Source organism: Macrosteles quadrilineatus, unplaced genomic scaffold (genome assembly GCF_028750875.1).
Source record: "Macrosteles quadrilineatus isolate MER2022 unplaced genomic scaffold, UCM_ALF_1.0 Scaffold_1__1_contigs__length_201487025, whole genome shotgun sequence".
NCBI classification, from domain to species: domain Eukaryota; kingdom Metazoa; phylum Arthropoda; class Insecta; order Hemiptera; family Cicadellidae; genus Macrosteles; species Macrosteles quadrilineatus.
Genome location: NW_026542594.1, coordinates 446510 through 467665, shown reverse-complemented (window position 1 = coordinate 467665; position 21156 = coordinate 446510). Strand labels below are relative to the sequence as shown.

Genomic DNA, 21156 nt, shown 5'->3' with positions numbered 1-21156 from the left:
CATTTCCCCCCCAACATACCAGAGCTGAAAGTGCACGGTTGACCCATGAGTGTGTTTCCTCTGTACCTTCTTCAAGGCACAGGTTGCCATCAAGGCCGCAACTAAAACAGCCTGAGGTATACGTTCTGTGTACAGTCAGACTGTGAAACAAGGGGTTGTATGAACTTACCCACTACAGAGTATACAGTTATACCAAATGGTGCAATATTGCACAATTAATGGTACTGTATTGCACGATTTCCCAGCACTCGATCATCCAAAAGGAGGGCCAGATAACACGGAAGGATAGATAACCAAAGATCAGATTATCAAGACTCTAAACAATAAACTTTGCTAATAATATTCACAGATGTAAAAAGAGAATTTAGAATAGTTGAACATTGAGCTGGCAATGAGCAGTGTTATACTCACTTTAAAGATTGACGTGACATAGAAGATGACACTGTTGACTCCGCTCAGCTGTTGGAAGGCCATAACTCCCAGACCAATGACGAGTCCTCGCTTGGCTGGTGTTGTGGAGAATGCCTCCAGTATTGGAACCCTCTCACTCTCCATCTGAAGACATCATTTAATGTTTTAGTCCGCCAATTGTTTTTGGTGTCTAGCAAGGGTAGTGTGGATCTACATTCGGCGTTCTGGGATCAATAGTAAATAGAAACGTGTATTCTTTGTCCTCCCCTTAGTTCTTAGTTCTGGCAGCACATAATGTGTGAGTGTGTTATTCTCTATTGCTGTTTTTAGCGAATTTCCCATATAGGGAATAAGCTATTACCGTAGGTCTCATGATAAGACCTGTACCCGGGACCGATTTACTTTTTGTTTTGAGGTCCTCAGAGGCCAAAACACCATCGGTACAAATTCATATATATATATGTGTGTGTGTGTGTGTGTGTGTGTGTCCGTTAGCACAACAACTCAAACAAAAATGATCTGATTTGGATGAAAGTTAGTATAAACGTGTAAACCTACATTTATTCGAACGAGTTTGCAAACCAGTATGATTGGACCATTGGAACGGGGGTTTATGGGGGGGTTTTTGGTAAAAATTGATTTTTCCCATTTTTGACCCTTAAAACATAAAATTTCAGAATTTCTTTTCCAACAACTTTGTAGAGCTTAAAAAAAGAAGTAATTTAGTATATTGAAGCATTGTTTTATGTCTAATGGTTATGAAAAAAATTCAAAAAAGTGTAAATTTTAAATTTCCATGTTATTCTTAAGGAGAAAATAAAAGATGTTGTAGTTTACTTGTTTATGGATAACGTATATGTTGATAACATTTGGCAAATTTATTTATTTCATCCTATACTATTGACACTTGGTCAAAAAACACTTTTTACCTTACCCGTAGCAACAAACCTAAGCACTTGTTAAATCTAATGTTATTTAAATTGGGAATAAATATGTCTTATTTATGGAAATATTTGAGTAAAAATGTAATCAGACAAGTTGAAATTCGCTTGGTCTGCAGGTTTGCTGCGGTGGGGGTATATTGAGGTTAAATCTGTGGACCTTATTTAAATTATAATACTTGACTCTTCAAATAAACAATACTTTATTTTATAACTTTAAAACAGAACACTTACAAACTTGTACAACTCATAAGCACATAAATTGTTTTCTCCAACTAGGAAGTTGCTATGCCAACATAACAACAACTTTTATAAACATATGAAACAGTCTTTAGTTAAACATAGAATAATAATTGAGTTAGTGTATTATATTTTTATATATTTTTATATTGCTTCAACACCCTCCCTCAATATAAAAATATATTGTCTTCTTACAAACAGTTTTAAACAACACTCATCTTATTTCTGAATGTCTGGAACTTTGGTTTACACAGAGCTTTTGTTAATATATCCGCCAATTGGTTTTCAGAATTAATGTACTTTAAAACAACACTTCCCTTTTTGACAACTTCCCTTAAAAAATGATATTTGACATCAATGTGTTTAAGTCTTTTGTTTTCTAGACTTCCTGCAACAGCTATTGCTGATTGATTATCTTCATGGATGGTCACAGCTTCACTGGTTGATACATTTAGATCTTCTAGCAGATGTTTGAGACATTGGGATTCTGTTATTGCCAAACTAAGTGCAATATATTCTGCTTCGGTTGAGGATAACGCCACTGAAACTTGCTTCTTTGATGTCCAGGATACAACACAGTCAGATAGTAGAAACAAATAGCCAGATGTAGATTTACGATCAGTTAAATCGCCTGCCCAATCAGCATCCGCAAAACCTTCCAATATAATGTTTCCACTTTTATTCTTATAGAAGGTTAAACTCTTGTCAATTGTACCTTTGACATATCGTAAAACTCGTTTTAAAGCAGTCCACAATTCTTCGCTTGCATTACTTTGGAAGCGACTTAGAAACGAAATCGGATAGCAAAGATCAGGTCTTGTCCCAATCATTGCAAACATCAAACAACCTATTAGTTTACGGCACTTGTGTTCTAGTTCTTTGTCACACACTGAATTGTTCAAATTTATTTTAAGATTAGGATCCATTGGAGTAGAGACTGGTTTGCAATCCTGCATACCAAATTTTTGTAGCACTTGTTTTAAATAAGCTGTTTGATTCAACGTTGTTACTCCGGTTGTCAAATCATGATCAATCTTTATTCCCAGGTAAGTTGAAACTTGACCCATATCCTTCATTTTGAAATAATGACTCAGTTTTGATTTGAATTTCAAAATTTCATTTTCACAGGATCCCACTATTATTAGATCATCCACATACAGTAATACATACAGTTTATTTTCATCAGTCAGTCTTGTGTACAGACAATAGTCACTATTAGACCTTGAGAAACCTTCTTTTGTCATTATTTCAGTGAACTTTTCATTCCAATTTTTGGGAGATTTCTTCAAACCGTAGATTGTCTTGTTTAGTTTTAAAACAGTAGTTTTACTTTCAATATGTTCAATTCCAGGAGGTACAGATAAATATACATCTTCTGTCATGTCACCGTGTAAAAATGCACCTGTCACATCCATTTGGTGTACTGGTAAACTCTGTTGATTAGCTACAGCCATTAATACTCGCAATGTTGTCATCTTAGCGACTGAAGCATAGGTTTCAGTTGTATCGAAAGATCCTTGTTGTTGAAATCCATGAGCAACAAGTCTTGCTTTATATTGTACTGGTTGACCATCATCATTTTTCTTTAACTTAAACACCCATTTAGCATCTATGGTTGAAATATTTCCAGGATCTTCAACTTCAGTCCACGTATTGTGCTCTTTTAGATTATTAATCTCTTGCTTAATTGCTTCTTTCCATTTATCTGCATCTTCACGATTCATTGCACTTTCATATGAATCAGGTTCATCTCCTTCTACGGAAGTCATAAAATTAACTTCATAGTTATCTAATTTTACAGGTCTTCTTAGTTGGTTTCGGTTTCTTAGTTTCATATTAGTTGTATTTTCTTCTATATTTACATTTTCTTCAAGCTCTTGATTGTCTTCTACAGGACCTAGGTCTTCTTCACATTCATTTTCACTTTGGTCTACTTCATCATTATGTAATACATCAAGTCGATAATCTGTATCTTCTGTTTCTTTCAGGGACGATACAGCGTCAGTTTTAGTCTTCATTGTATTTTCAACAGGCTCATGGAATATAACATTGCAGCTGATTTCAACCTTGTTTTCTTCAGGAATGTATATACGGTAGCCTTTAGTAGTTTCACAGTATCCAACAAACAAACCTTTCTTAGATTTTTGATCCCATTTCTTACGTTTTTGTTTTGGCACATGAATATATGCATCACATCCAAAAACCTTCAGTGATTTGATGTCAAAGTCTCTGCCCATCCACAACTGATATGGTGTACTGTCCTTTACACTACTCTTCCCAACTCGGTTTAGGACGTATACAGCTGTGTTGACTGCCTCTGCCCAAAACTTCTTATTTAGTCCTTTTGCTGACATCATAGCCCTAGCAGAATTAACTATGGTTTGCATTTCTCTTTCAATAGAACCATTTTGTTCAGGACAATAGGGAGCTGACTTCTCATGCTTGATACCTAAACTTGACAACATATCTTCAACTTCTCTATTTACAAACTCAGTTCCACAATCCGTTCGTAGCACTTTGAATGTTTTTCCTATTTGATTTTCAACATGACAAATTAACTCTTTTAATTTGCCAAATACCTCATCTTTTGTCTTTAGAAAGTAAACAAATCGATAGTGTGAAAAATCATCTTTTAGCAACAAAAAATACTTGGAACCACCAATAGAATTTTCTTCCATTGGTCCGCAAAGATCTGCATGAATTATCTGTCCAATTTCTGTTGACTTGTTTGGACTAGTCTTAAAACTTGAGCGTTTCTGTTTAGCAAGGACACACGGTTCACAAAAGAATTCTTCATTAGGTTTATTTATAACCTTAACGTTACTTGCCTCCAGTATTTCTTTTACTTGACGACAATTTTGATGAGCCATTTTTTCATGCCATAACTTTAGACTGTTATCTTCACTTAATTGTACATAAGCAGGTACAGACTTATTGTCAAATGAAAATTGCATCTTATACAGTTTTCCATAACGTTTAGCCACAGCAGAAACTTCATTGTCTTTGTTCATGATTTTAGCTTCAATTTTATTTGTGCTCATAAAATATCCCTTATCTAGTGTTGAGCTCACAGAGAAGAGATTAACTTTCATTTCCGGTACATATAACACATCTTTTAGAGTTACAGAAATTTTATCTTCATTACTTATTACTGACTTCAACTTAATATCACCAATAGGTACCTTCAGCTTTGGACATTTTTCCATCACCAAAAATTACAAAACGGTCTTCTTTGAGTAATTTAAAAGTTTCAAACAATCCCTTATTACAACATAGATGTTCTGATGCTCCTGTATCAAGAAACCAATCTTCAAAAGTGTTGTAATCTAAATCAGTAAAATCTGTTGAACTTAAGCCTAATACTGTAAAAGCTTCAGATTTTCTAGATGAATCACTTTTACCACTTTTGCTCCTTTGATTTTGCTCAGCCTTGAACCTATAGCAGTTTTTCTTAATATGTCCAGTCTTGTTACAAAAATGACATTTTATTTCTGACATATCTCTTCCTGCAGACTTCAATTTAAAACACTGAGATTTAACATGACCTATCTTACCACATTCAAAACATTTAGGTGTAGACCTACTTTTATTTAAAAATCGCCCACTCTTCAAACTACCTGCAGCAAATGCAGAACTAGCTTCATTATCCAAGTCACTAGTTTTGGATTCAATTCGTTCTTCCTCTACAAGTAGCCTAGCAGTTAAGTTACCTACTTAAAGTTTTACTCTCAGTTGGGACAGATTCCCAAGCGCTTACAAAATGTGCATAATTCGTAGGAAGGGACATAATTACTTTCGTTATTACCATATTTTCTGAAATAACTTCACCTAACTGTTTAATCTGATTGACAATCTCTTCAACTCTCGATAAGTACTGAGATACAGTTTCATTACTATTAAATTTTAAACTAAAAAACTTCTGTTGAAGAAGGTGCAGACTCAACTCACTTTTCCTTTCATATACTGTTAAAAGTTTAGACCAGATTTCAGAAGAGTTTTTACACATTAACACATGGGATATGGCATTTTCACCAAGTCTAGAAACTATTATGTCTTGGGCTCTACAATCTTTACTATTATACTCAGCAAGGAGTTTATCATACTTATCATCACCTTCTTCAGGCATTTTCTCATCATTTACTACTACATTGTACAAGCCTTTTGCTTTCAAGGTTACTGTGGTTTGAAACTTCCAAATGTTCCAATTGTCGTTGGACAATTTAACACAATTAGGAGTAGCCTCCATTACTAACATTTAATCAAGCATAAACGTTGGTTTAGCAAGATATCAAACATGCAACATGCATTTCTCTATATTTCACAACCACAAACCTTCATTTCAATATACTTAGTAGGCTGTTAGTCCTACAGTACATGACCTGACATTTTCATCAATTTAAATTAAAATATTGCTTACCAATCAGTGTCTGGGCCCATAACCTGTTGAGGTTAAATCTGTGGACCTTATTTAAATTATAATACTTGACTCTTCAAATAAACAATACTTTATTTTATAACTTTAAAACAGAACACTTACAAACTTGTACAACTCATAAGCACATAAATTGTTTTCTCCAACTAGGAAGTTGCTATGCCAACATAACAACAACTTATATAAACATATGAAACAGTCTTTAGTTAAACATAGAATAATAATTGAGTTAGTGTATTATATTTTTATATATTTTTATATTGCTTCAACAGGGTATTACCTGCATATTGTGATTCATAACCAGTATATGCATACTCACAATCTCAATGTTCTTCTGCATGCCAGAGAGCTCAGGCTCAACGTCGTAGCTACCTCCTCGGAACCACTGCAGGGCCTGGCGTGCCTCTTCTACTTTTTTGTTTTTGAGGTAGTAGATGGGAGACTCTGGCAGAAACATAACCATACCTCCATAGACAATCGGAACAATGGTACAAGCTGTTGTCAACCAGAATACTGTCGTCTGCAACAATGTTATCACTGTAATTCTGATCCTCCAAGAGTCAAAACATTATTATTTTTCTCATGGAAATTACCATTTTAAAGAAGATAGTTGTTCATGAGAAATATGTAATGTATACCAAAAATATAAACAACACATATAATTTCTCAGTTACGAACTCACAGGTAAATCTCAACATCACAGGTAATTCTTAGTTACAAACTCATCCATCACTATAGTGGTACAAATTACAACAACCAAGGGCTGCTTAATTCTCATTCCATTGACGATTGTCAAGACTCCCTCTTCCATTTTTGCCGTGAACAAGTTTGGTTGTAATTCATTCATCCTTGTTTACATTTTGTTTTTACTCTTATGCATTGACCAAAAAATGTGGAATTGTTTTTTTTTATTTTTTATTGTATTACATTAGACTAAAAGGGGAAAACGTTTAGTTAAGGATAAAGACAATTTTTTTAAATTTTGTGTTTAAGGCGAGTTAACAAACGTATACTATATAAATATAATTCTTATTATTATACTTGCTACTTTTAACCAAACATTTACATGTATGTAGTAAATAATTCAAATGCAAGACTGTTAGAACATCGCTTCATTGAACTTAATAAGTTACATAAAGTTTTATTTTATGTAATTTGAAGCTGTGGTTACTTCTATAAGGTTAAAAGTTATTTGTAAAATATTGATAATCAGCAACTAAACTACTTACAATAGTTCCAATGACATAAGTAAACAAGATTCCAAGGTTGAGTTGCAGCTGGAAGTATGTGCCTAGAGTGCCTCGGATGCTGGTTTCAGCATATTCATTGGTGTAGAGAGGAACGACAATCGTGTAGCCACCTCCTGCGATGCCAGAGATGAATCTTCCTATGCAGAACATGGTCACCTGTACAACAACAACTGTTTAATACACAAAAACAAACTACTGTTTAGGTTAAAGTTTGAGTGATACAATCTGCTGTAAAAAATGTAGTATCAATTTGGATGATTGCTTTTGGCTAGTAACATTCTCTCCTCGTTATTATAGTATACAAAGCTGAATATGAGTGAATGATGATTGCAGAACCGCTCTATATATTTAGGAAGTGTAACTGGTAGGGTTGCAGTGCGGGTTGCAGTGAGAATGTGCGACAGAGAGCCCAACTTTCTATGTTGCTTTCTACTGTCAGTTCAACTCAACCATGTGTTCCCATAGACTCTTACTTACACTACTGTTGGGGCATAAGGATAGGATGCATGTCTTGAATGGTCATATTCTAAATAAAATATGCTAAATGATAAATAAACTAAAAAAAGAACTGACACATTTTAAGATAAATTTTTATTGACAAAATTTTAACTACATAGTAACATTTACATATAGGTAGAATAACTTATAAAGTTTTTGGTGACATTCATCAATAAATCTCAATATGGTGCCATTCAAGGCTCTGCCAGCATCAAATCAAAAGTCAACCTCCCCCTCAAACATTTCTCAGCATTTCTGGAGTAACATGTGCAATATAGGATCTCTTATTCGCTCTCGCAGGTGGTTCAGGTTTCTAATCTTCTGAGAATATACAATGTTCTTTATATAGGACAAAAAAAAATTCAATGGAGCTAGGTTTGGACTCCTTGGTGGCCATGGTATCGGTCCTCCCTTTCCAATCCATCAATCTTGAAACCTGTCATCCAGAACATCCCGTAACATCCCGTTGTGGAAATGTGGTGGAGCACCATCCTGCTGGAAGTAGATTGGACCTACCTCAGTTTCAATTTCGTCTATTTGGGGGAATGTAAAAAGTTCCAGCATATCAAGATATCTCGTACCGGTACAGAATTTTCTGGAAAGAAAAATGGTCCAAAAACATCTATCGTGCATTGACACACACCAATCGCTTTTGGATGGTTGCGTTCATGCTCAACAAACTTATACGGAGGTTCTGACCCCAAAATCCTACAGTTATGACGATTGACATGACCATTAATGTGAAAGGTTTCTTCATCTGAAAATAACTTTTTCACCACACTATGATATTTTAACCTGTTTTTCAAACATTAATTGGTGGCTGAAAGTTACGTTTTGCTGGCCATGCCAGCTGTCATCGTCATTTGATGGGGACCGAGCAGGTTTTTACATCCCTAGGGCCGCAAAATCAGCTGCCCGCTTACTTTCTTTAAAATATGAATGCATATTAAATACACAATCAGTATCCATAGCATTACAATAGAATTGTTTTATTGTCAGCGCTGCCTAGCAACTATTTATTATTATTTTTGCTGATTCCTCAAATTATTTCTTCCTATAACCTTAAAGTTGTAGTTGTGTTGACTATCAGTGTACATTATTATTGTGGTGAATAGTGTTAATAGGGTATAGTGTGGTGAAAAATAGCATTCGTACCATGGACCGAAATGGTTTTGCAGCTCTCGATCAATTTAAGTTCTTGACTTCGTCTCGAACTTAAAAACTATCTCTAGCCGGCAAAACCTCATTTTCGGCCCTAGGTACGAAATATACTATTTCAGAAATCATCATCCTCATTGTTTGTTATCATAACATTACAAAACTCTACCCTTTTAGGTTTATCTGATGGTTTAATGTCATGTAAGAGCTAATTTTGTACGCAAAGACAATCTCATACGTAACACCCTGTGGACTGTCGTTTTTGGAAGTCCTAGCCCTAAGCCAGTTTACTTACAGACTTCTTTGGACTTCAAAGAGCAGACTGCCATATTCGCTCTACGTCCTCTTATGATGTTCATGGCCTCCCTTACGACTTGCCCTTCAAAACACTGTCTGTTTCCTTAAACTTCTTTACCCGTTCTTAATTTAGCTATGCAAAGGAGAGTAATTAACAACAGACTCAAATCTAAAATGTCTTAGAACTGAGACTATATTGATCTAAATTCTGTAAACCACATAGCCATATGCATAGCTCTGATGAATTGTTATGGATCGATATAAACAACAATAAATTACCAAAGAACAACTTTTACCACTATTTTAAAAACAGCTGATTGAACAATTTAATTTAAGAACTGAGAATAACAGCTGGCAATAAAAAAATTACCCATGCAATGTTAATTCCAACCTCGAGAACTGCAGCAAAGATGTGTAATGTGCTAAATTTTTATTTAATGCCGGCAGGTCCTTAAACGGTGGCCATATTGAGATTAATTGAATATCACCAAAAGCATTTGAGTTTTTCTATCTGTACGTAAATGTTACCATGTAGTTAAAATTTAGTAAATAAACGTTTCTCTTATGTAAGTTATTTTTGGACCTCCCTGTAGATCTTGTAGGTGGCAGTGCATTACTTCCCTGCAAAGCCAACTAGGAACGGAACATTATTGTCTTCGCCATAAAACCTCAATAGTAGAATATAGGGATACTCTGTATGTAACTTTTAAACTAATTAAGATAATTGACCATACAGTCTTCTACAACCAGATTTGTTAACCAGGAGGTTTAAAAACAATGAGCAGAATGTTATGATTTATGTAAAGCTACCATTTATTCTCATCCACACAGTTTATACCAATACAACCGCTACTCACCGACTCCGCCCAGATCATGAGTGCCCAGCCTACCACCGCAGGGAACACCAGGACGAGGATGGTGTTCTTGCGTCCGATGCGGTCCACTAGCCAGCCCACCAGCGGACATGCAACCAGTGCTCCTACTGGCATCAGGGACCCGATCCATGAGAAGTCATCCTTTGAGATGGTGAAGTTGTACTGGCTTTCTTCAACCAGTGGGTTGCTGGTGGGAGAGGTCCAGCCAAGACAAGTGCCAGAGATGAAGCCACCGATAGTCACTAAGTAACATTGTATTGTTTAGTATTTACATGAATATCTGTATTTTTACTACAAAACCGCAGCAGCCTAAACTTCAATTTCACACAAAGATAGCACATGGTGTAAGGGGCTGTTGACATTTTGATGTCTGGACTTAAAGATTTACGCTTGGGATTCAAAATTCTGGGATTTCAAAATTGTATGACTTTGAGTGGGAAATATTGATCGGTTTTCTTTTCAATAATATTAAAAAACTACAACTTTTCTATCTGCTGTCCTATGTTAAATAAACAATTGCACTAAGGAATCAAAAAGAACTCAAAAGGAACTAGGGTCTTAAGGAGAGCTCTAGACAACCTTAGAACCAGAGAGCTAAAGGTCTTGTGGGTGGTACATTCAATTCCCTGTAGAACTAATACTATCAGGAGAGGTACATTGTCTTCTCGATAAACTCCTATAAACAATCCAAACAAAATTGAGCCATTAACATACCAATGATTGCTGCGAGATATTGAGGAAATTTGGCGGCTTGACCTGCGTTGGACACTAGGGTCTGGTGACTCATCCCTATTTTGGACTCATCCATTTTGTTCTACAGAGTCTTCCCTCTTCTGTTACACTCTGCAACATACAAAAGACTTGGTATTACAGCCCTAATACATTAGGGGCGGTTTGGGAGCTCGGTATTAGCGCTAGTCCGCGACTAAAACCGGATATTTCCGGTATTTTAGGCTGCCGCCTTGAAAACGGGTTTGTGAGCTCTGGATCAGTAAGGCGCGCGCCTAACTTGTGCAGGGATAATCTCGCGCCTAAATATTGTTGGTTTGGGAGTCAAGTAGACTTAGGCGCCAGCCTAAGAGATAGTCTCGGTGAATTTAATTTAACTGATTGGATTTTAAATTAAAGCTATTTAAATAAATTAGGTTTAACAAGTACCTAGTTTTGCTGCTACAGGGAGGGTGATAACGCATGTTTTTTAGTAAACTATAAATAGCTTGGTATAAAATCAATAAATTTTCTAAGTTTGATGAAGATATATCCATATACAAGCAAACTACAATAGAGATTACTTATTCTCCATAAGAATAACGTGGGAATGTTAAATTTACAATTATTTATTGAATTTTCTCTGAAAAAATAACTGTAAAAAGTTTTCAATATGCTAAATTATTTATTTTTTGAGGTTTTTTGAGCGGAGCGAGCGAAGCGAGCGAAGCTCTTATACGTCGACTTTTATGCATTTCGTAATACGCAAACTCCTCCTAGACGGCTGAATCAATCGTTTTCAAATTTTGCATGGTGATAAAGACCATATCGGTGAGTGCCAACATCTATATAGCGTTAAAAAAGTCTCTCAGGAATCCGTAGAAAAATGAAACTGAAAATCACATTTTTTTAACATTAGTCTTATGGGTTGCTAGGTAACCATGTTGGCTGAATTAAATAACAAGTAAAAAGTAAACAAAAGATTTGAAGTTTTAGCGTGTGCTCATAATAAGCCAACTACCCACAGTATACTAGGAAATTACAAATACAGTACAAAAGGAAAAACATCACTTGTTAATATTGAGCGAAGATTATACTTAAGATTACTCGATACATTGTAGTCAAGGGTAGCAGTGCGAAGTCTAGGATCTGTTTATGACGAATACATTAAGGTATCTGCAATCCTAAAATGCTATGGGAAGGGAAGGAAACAGGTCCGTGACGTAGGAAGTAGTGAAGGAAGTAGTATAGGCAATCATAAAATGCTATGGGAATAGAGGGAAACAGGTCCGTGACGTAGGAAGTGATGAAGGAAGTAGTAAATGCGAGCAGTCCGGAGTGTGGGGACTGTTTATGACGATAAGATTAGGGTATCTGCAATCCTAAAATGCTATGGGAAGGGAGGAAAACAGGTCCGCGACGTAGGAAGTGGTGAAGGAAGTAGTCAAGGCGAGTAGTCCGGAGTGCGGGAACTGTTTATGACGATTAGAATAAGGTATCTGCAATCTTTAAGTACAATAGGAAGGGAGGGAAACAGGTCCGCGACGTAGGAAGTGGTGAAGGAAGTAGTCAAGGCGAGCTGTCAGGAGTGAGGGAACTGTTTATGGCGATTAGATAAGGGTATGGGCAATCCTAAAATGCTATGGGAAGGGAGGGAAACAGGTCCGTGACGTAAGAAGTGGTGAAGGAAGTAGTCAAGGCGAGCTGTCTGGAGCGTGGGAACTGTTTATGATGATTAGATTAAGGTATTTGCAATCCTAAAATGCTATGGAAAGGGAGGAAAATAGGTCCGCGACGTAGGAAGTGGTGAAGGAAGTAGTCTAGGCGAGTTGTCCGGAGTGTTGGAAATGTTTATGAAAATTAGATTAAGGTATCAGCAAACCTAAAATGCTACGGGAAGGGAGGAAAACAGGTCCGCGACGTAGGAAGTGATGAAGGAAGTAGTCAAGGTGAGCTGTCCGGAGTGTGGGGACTGTTTATGACGATTAGATTAAGGTATTTGCAATTCTAAAATGCTATGGAAAGGGAGGAAAATAGGTCCGCGACGTAGGAAGTGGTGAAGGAAGTAGTCTAGGCGAGTTGTCCGGAGTGTTGGAAATGTTTATGACAATTAGATTATGGTATCAGCAAACCTAAAATGCTACGGGAAGGGAGGAAAACAGGTCCGCAACGTAGGAAGTGATGAAGGAAGTAGTCAAGGTGAGCTGTCCGGAGTGTGGGAACTGTTTATGACGATTAGATTAAGGTATTTGCAATCCTAAAATGCTATGGGAAGGGAGGAAAACAGGTCCGCGACGTAGGAAGTGGTGAAGGAAGTAGTCAAGGCGAGTAGTCTGGAGTGTGGGAACTGTTTATGACAATTAGATTAAGGTATCTGCAATCTTTAAATGCAATGGAATGGAGGGAAACAGATCCATGACGTAGGAAATTGTGTAGGATGTAGATGTGTGGATTTATGCATCTCCAATACTACGGTGCTTTCAGAATGAATTAATGATTTTCCCCGAGCAAAGCTCGGTCCCCAGGTACTATAATCAAATGACGACACTAGCTTGAGGTTCGTGACGTATGAAGAGGTTAAGGAAGTAGTAAAGGTGAACAGTCTGGAGTATGGAAACTGTTTATGACGATTAGATTAAGGTCACAACGTTCCTAAAATGCTACGGAAAGGGAGGGAAACAGGTCCGCGATGTGGGAAGTGGCGAAGGAAGTAGTAAAGGCGAGCTGTTCGGAGTGTGGGATCTGTTTATGACGATTAGATTCAGGTATCTGCAATCTTAAAATGCTATGGGAAGAGAGGGAAACAGATCCGCGACGTAGAAACAGGTGAAAGAAGTAGTAAGGTGAGCAGTGTGGAGTGTGGGAACTGGAAACCGTTTGTAGCAGTTTTAATGTATCTGCAATGCTGAAATGCTATGAGAAGGGATGGAAGCATGCCCAAGACATAGGAAATTGTGAAAGAAGTAGTAAAGTCTAGCAGTACGGACAGTGGGGATGTTTGTTGCAATTAGATTAACGTATCTAAAATACTAAAATGCTATGGAAAGCGATGAATACAGGTCCACGACGTAAGTGGTGAAGGAAGTAGTAAAAGCTGGCAGTGCAGAGTGGGGGAACCGTTTGAGCAGATGGATAAATGAATTTGTAATACTTAAATGCTATGAGAAAGGAAGGAAACAGGCCAATGACGTAGTAAATGGTGAAGGAAGTAGTAAGGCTAACAGCGCAGAGTGTGGGAACTGTCTTTGGCAATTAAATTAATGTATCTGCAATCCTAAAATGCTATGGGAAGAGAGGGAAACAGGTCCACGACGTAGGGTGTGGTGAAGGAAGTAGTAAAGGTGAGCAGTGTTGAGTTTGGGAATGGATTAATGTACCTGCGATGCTAAAATGCTACGGGAAGAGACTGTAGACTGTAATATGTTAAAATGATTACGAAGCACAAATCGATACATATTTTCGATACATGCAATCGTTTACAATCGAAATTTACAACTGAGTTGACAACAGCTGATTTTTACTCCATAGAGGCTAAAAACAATTTTTACTCCCTAAATATTAAAAATGCTACTTTAGACCCGCAGCGCATGCATGAAAAAATACTGTTTTTACTGCAGTAAGACAAAAACAATATAATATGAACCCTTGATGACTCCGCTCAATTTTGTGGATGCCTCTGCGAACGCCACCTAGTTAAAATAGTGTAAAGAGAAATCGGGAAATTTTTTGTGTTGAGGGTCAAAAATGAGAAAACCCATTTTTCCCTCACAAAACCACCCATAACACCACAGTCCCCGCGAACCCATTCCAGGTCTTACTCTTTCAAGCCAAACTTCATCAAAATCGAACAAAAATTACTTAAAAGTTATCTATATAGTTCTCGGTATATAAGTCATAAGAATAGTTTGGCCCAATAGTTTAGGCAATTTTGTTCCTCTCTGTATTAGTTTTTCTTGCCACTCTTCATGTAACTCTTCCTATGTTGCTCAGATTGTATTTTCAGATTGTAAATACTGCAATAGTCAAGTGGTTTAATTCTTTTTATTGTACTGCTCCTGCTTGCTGTCAAATGTATCTTATATCTGGCAATTGCAAACTGCTTGTATTAATTTAAGTCATATTGTAAACTGGTTTATGCCGTTTATAATCGAATTGAATGAAATTGAATTGAATTGAATATATATATATATACAAATTTGAACGAATGGTGTTTTTGGCCTCTAGGGACATAAAAATGACTAAGTATATAGGTCCCGGGTCTAGGTCGTACCGTGCCACCTACGGTACTAACTATACATTCCCTATGGGGAAATTCGCTAATACACATAATCCTAAAGTAAGACCTCATGCCTAAGTTGTCTTGCAATCTATGTAGAAAATGTGCTTTTGGCTTTTAAAGAGATGAAATAAATTTTGTTTTCACTACTTTTTTTATGACACTAAGCTTTGGCCCGGGATAGTTTTTCACATTACTTCAGGCTAGACCTAGGGGTTGCGGTATTAGACTTAGATTAAATCCATTGGTGATTTGGAGGGATTTGAATACTCTGTAGTATAGACTGTAGTACACTTACACACTAGCAATAGTCAATGCTAGCACAGCACAAAGACAGCGGAGCGCTCTAGCAGCAATTGCAGTAAGCATCACGCACAGTTTAAAAATACAGCACGTTGTCAACGTCAAGTCAAGGCTGAAGTGTGGTCCAAGCCGAGCCACAGCCTGAATGATCAATGACCACGACACAGCACAGCTGTTTCCGCAAATAGGCAATGTTTTCGACAACTTCCGGCGTGACTGATTGGCTACTTATTACTGCAGCGAGAGTTGCTTGTGTCTCACCGAGACGGAGACGCAGTGTTGAGCATTGTTGTGCGGTGCGAGATACGGCACGATCCTCCATAATACATGATGGGTTGGGTATGGTACAACTTGTAAAATGATATTTTATCTCTGACGACGCATGAATAGTCAAACTCTATGAACGATAAGATAAAGAGCAACTCGTGACACCGTCCTCTGTTGTATATTTTGGTATTTACTCTCGGGTTGTTTGCGGTAAAGAGAGTCTGTGACATTTACAAGCAACGTGTCTGAAGAAAGCTGAAAGTGCAACCTTCAACGCAGAGAGGGGATGACCCATCTGTGTAGCAGACCGCGGCGTGGCGGTGGCACTGCTGGCAGGGTCACTGTCATTGCTAATGCTAATGTTTCAGCAAAAGTCAAGTATCAGAATGAATAGGTCTGTCGTTAGCACTGGTAGCAGGTCCCCGCTGAGCAGCCCTGCCCAAAGGTGATTGAGTGAGAAACACGAGTTTTGATTGGGAGAGTTTGCATGCGTTTCAGTATTTACCTAGAAAGGTCATCCTCCAAACATTATAGTTTGTGTGTATGTTATTGTTGTTATCAGAGAAATGACAGATCTTATGGCTACAGAAACAGTGGAACAAATCATTTCAGTACAATTATTTGTATCGTCATTAATGACCGTGTTACTTTATTTCTACCACTTGTTATACATTTTAAACCAAAATTTGTCATATGATTGAAAAGGATTATTTATGGTAGAACTATGTTTAGTACATTTGGATATGATAAGTTTAGTTTCATCAATGAATGACAATGGAATTGAATTAACTAATAATTTTCATTCTGACATTTGACATTCTTATACCACAAGTGGTCAGAGTCATATTTTGCAAGTACTTACAACGTCCTAAAGAATACAGTCTAGTATTAACAACCCTATAAGAGATGCAAATGCCATTGCGGCTCACTTTGCAGATATATTTTTATGTTGTTTTGTGTTGGCCCCGTCAAAAACGTATAAAACAAAACTATAGCTCTAATATATATAGTACTAGCTGTACCCGCGGGCTTTGCCCCGTTTTACTTCATAAGTGAGCTCGTTCGCATGGCTCAATCACGTCCTGGTTGAAGTTCGTTCGCTACGCTCACTCACCTTTAGGTTGGAGCTCGTTCGCTGCGCTCACTTGCCTTCAGGTTAGCTCGTTCGCTACGCTAACTCGCCTCCAGGATGAAGTTCGTTCGCTACGCTCACTCACTTTTTGGTTGCAAATTAGCTGTTGTCATAAATAAAAAAAAATAAATAAATAATAGTGCTGCACCCTGTTGGTAATCCTTGTAAGTTTTTAATGCTTTTGCATATCATAGAACCAACTTTTTAGTTGAAACAGCTGACTAAATTAGTTAATTCCCTTTTAATATGGATACTCATAAGGTTAACATGGGGAACTATAGAGCCACTGGGGCGGAGCCCGAAAGGATTTTTGAGATAAGAATATGCCTATATATGTTAATCGGGAATGTGAGCTATCATCATGCCAAAATTCAGCAACATCCGTCCAGTGGTTAATGCGTTCACTTGTCACAAACATACATCCATACATCCATCCAAACTTTCTCATTTATAATATTAGTAGGATACTGTAAAGCCATTGCTATGCTTCAAACGTGAGTTTGTCGTATTATGTAAAGCCATTGCTATGCTTCTAACATGAGTTAGTCGTATACCTACTGTAAAGCCAGTAGCTATATGCTTCAAACGTTAGATTACAATTTTTGGTGTTGCGAGCGCGTTTTTAACCATAGTTTTATTTAAGCGCAAAAATAATAGCTCTAAATATTTTAGACTATTTATAAAGGTATTGGAATAGAATTTGTCAAATGTACTAAATGTATTCATTAATACTTAGGTTTACTTCGATTTTTTCAAAAAACCTTGCCATTTTAATTTTATTATAAAAGGCCAACAGAAAAAATGACTTGTCGACATTAATTGTAAATAATACTTAATTCGAAATCATTCCGTTTCTAAAGGTTTAACTGCCGTACAGTACAAGTACATAGAACAGAAAAAGCCTTAAAAATAACGTTAGCCTCTCACCGAGAAGACGACGTCAGTTACCTGCGCACTTGACTTGAGGAAGTCCGCAGTATCTGTAGCGAAACGTAGCGGCGTCGTTGAGCAAGCGGCGCGGTTCCCTAGTGGCAAATCAGAATCTATTACTGGACTCGCGAAACAGAGACGGGGGCTCGACCATCGCAAATAAACAGACGATACTATGTGTACAACGCACTTGGCAGAGTATCACAGACCCACGACCTTGTAAACTGCCGTTTTGAACTGAACTTTCTACAGTATCTCAAATCTAATAGTAGGCCTACATACTGAAACTGATTTCATTGTCAGATAACTTATTTTCATAGATAAAAAGTCGATAGGAATGTCCAAAAATGATAATAGGTGCAAAAAATTGTACCAAGTTTATGACCATGTGTTAGAAAATGCATTAAAACGGTGACAGTGGAAGAAATCCGTGTAACTGAGTTTTTTTTCTGGCATAAGAAGATATTATTTAAATTTAATAGACTAAGGTGGGACTGTATCATTTATAAGACATAGCTCTTCTTGTTGGATATTTATTATTATTTTTTTTAGGTCCATCATTTGTGATAATATGCTAATTGTTCAAAGTTAAAATTCTTTTTTCCTAACAGTCCCCTAAAAAAGTGGCCTTCCTTGCTCTGATTATAACACAGTTTTTAAAATCTAAAACCTTATTGCAAAACTACATATTGAGACGAATCTTTTGACACCTTAAACGTTGAAATTGGTCCACAAAGGGAGGAGTTGTGATGACATAAAACGGATTTACGTATTTTATATATCTACTAGTGCACCTGTTGCTCGAATTCGAGCAATTGCAAAAAATATTAAAGGCGTTTTTTTAACGAATAACAGTCACAATTTCCGTTGACTTAAAAGAGTCAACTCAAAGATAATGTAATCAATCACTCCACTCCAGTTATCAAAACTGAAAACGAACTCACTCTGAAAACAAACGCTCACTCCACTCCATTTAACCATAGATAAAACATACTCCCTTAGATTTAACGAAACTGAAAACGAACTCACTCTGAAAACACTCTTCTGTGTATCATGTGTTTACTATGAACAGCTGTAATTAATACATACGAGAGGTCGTCCAGTGGTCGAAACTCGACCAAAAATATGTAATGTAGTTACTCACTTCACTATTTTCACCCCACACTGTAAATAAAACATGTGATTGGAGTTTCTTCCATTTGTTTTGATTTTCTGTTTATATTTCGTTGTTATTTCGTCACCAGCATGGCAACCCATAAAGCCCATGTTAAATTTTTAAAATTTCAAAAATCATTTTTTGTGCTTATATTTGAGTATATTTTATTTTTTAAAGGGATTATGCACTTCTACAGGAACATATCTTTCTAACGGTATGCGTAGATTTTCCCTGCGATGCACACAAGCTGAGAAAAAAGGTTTTAAAGAAACATGCTTGCCTATTAATATATAGAAATACATATTATTCGTCTGTTTAAGTAAACAAAATATTTTCTTAATACAAAATACAATGGGATTTGATGGCCTGTGGGGCAAAGCCCGAAGACTTTTATCACAAGAATTTATGAAAGGGAGCGTCTACACAATAAATAATTAATTTTGACACGTTGTTTGTAAAAATCCGTCAATTATTAACGGAGGAGTAGTGTTTCGTAGAAATCGCCTTTATGTATTATACATAAGGACTAGTGCAACTGTTGCTCGAATTCGAGCAATTGCAAAGTAGGTAGAGGTGTTATTTCAAAACGAACAACAGTCATAATTAAATAGATAGATCTAGGAGATAGCCATAGAGAAGTCTGTGCTATTGCGTAGTATATTATGTTGGAAAAGACCAAAAGGATTATGGAATACATATGTTTATGGTTTGAAGATAAAATTCGCTGAACATATGTTTGTAAACCAACCAGCTAAGGCTTCTATAATTCGGCCGCTTAGAAAACGACCTGCGCTAATGCTAAACCAATGCTGGAGGAGGTCGCTTTCTAAGCGGCCGAACTATAAACGATTTTTGAGCGAAATGTGCGTGTGTGTGAAACCTTCACAAACCATCTTGCCTTCTGGTACTGTTGCACGAGATGGTGCTGGTTTCGTTGACGATACACACTTTGTCGACATCATGCTACATAGATCATATTATTATTAGATGATGATTAATTAGTACCTATATGATAATAAATTATCAAGTTTATAAATTAGCACGGCCCGACGGACGCGGAGTGGTCGGCGTCGCGCGTTGTTTACCGGCGCGGCGCGGCGTGTCAGTGAGTATTTTGAGTCGAGGCCGCCAGAGTCGTTTGTTCGCGAAGTTATTTTGAGAATATTTCGCGGGGGGCAGAGACATGCGTCATTGTTATCACCATTATCTCGGTAATCCAGTGATACAGTGATACCGTCTACCGACTCCTGTGCTGTACATTATATTGTGGCTACACACTGCAGGTTGCAATAGCGCAATAAACCAAACGTAAACACACTGCCACTGCCAGGCAGATAAGCGCTGATAAACATTACACGATATCTGAATCAGTAGTATTGTTTAGGCTTCATAAATCTCAGATAACTTCGGTAATTAGTAGTCAACAAAAAATGAAGGTTCTACTGTAGTTATTCAACATAATGACGACTCAAGTCTCTTAATTATGTAAACTTATTATAATCGTGATTCGCCCGTCTCACCACGAAAGTTGTTTCGTAAACTACCTGGGTCTGGGAAGTTAATTGGCATAATCCTATACTCTAATACGAGCAATGTTTGCGTGTATGTATGCTTGCTTGCTTGCTTGCAGAAAGATCTCGAAAACGGCTCCGACGATTTTCTTCAAATCTGGTAAATAGTTTATTTTTTGCCTAAAAACGAGCTTCATGCAGTAAGAACTCCCAACAAAAATCTAATTACGTAGAAAAACGAAACTGAAAGTCACATTTTTATCGAATTTCCCTATAGGGAAGTAGCTATTACCGTAGGTCTCATGGTAAGACCTAAGCCCGGGACCGATTTACTTTTTCATTTTGATGTCCCCAGAGGCCAAAAACACCATTCGTTCAAATTTTTATATATCTATATATAGATATATATATATATAGATATATATATATATATGTGTCCATCCGCACGATAACTTGAGTAATTTTTGTCCGATTTTGATGAAATTTGGTTTGAAGGTGTAAGGCGGGATAAACTTGAATGAGTTTGCGAACCAGCATGATCGGACTATGGGAACGGGGGTTTATGGGGGGTTTTATGGGGTAAAAATAGGTTTTTCCCATTTTTGACCCTAAAAACACAAAATTTCACAATTTCTTTTTAAATCATTTTGTAGAGCTTAAAAAAACAAATAATTTAGTATATTGAAGCGTTATTATGTGCCTAATTGTTACAGAGAAAATTCAAAAAAATTGTAATTTTAAAATTCCCATGTTATTCTTATGGAGAATAAG

General features: G+C 36.9%; 1 protein-coding gene across 1 annotated transcript in view; it reads right to left on the bottom strand.

The window, feature by feature from the left end:
• Positions 1 to 21156, bottom strand: part of LOC128982404 (facilitated trehalose transporter Tret1-like) — a 42792-nt gene that overhangs the window by 2666 nt on the left and 18970 nt on the right. The window contains exons 2-6 of the mRNA XM_054401365.1: positions 10817 to 10945; positions 10085 to 10344; positions 7254 to 7430; positions 6344 to 6544; positions 412 to 555 (exon numbers count right to left, since the gene is read on the bottom strand). Coding sequence (XP_054257340.1) covers positions 412 to 555; positions 6344 to 6544; positions 7254 to 7430; positions 10085 to 10344; positions 10817 to 10910 — 876 coding nt within the window. The 5' untranslated portion in view covers positions 10911 to 10945. The remainder of the gene's footprint in view (positions 1 to 411; positions 556 to 6343; positions 6545 to 7253; positions 7431 to 10084; positions 10345 to 10816; positions 10946 to 21156) is intronic.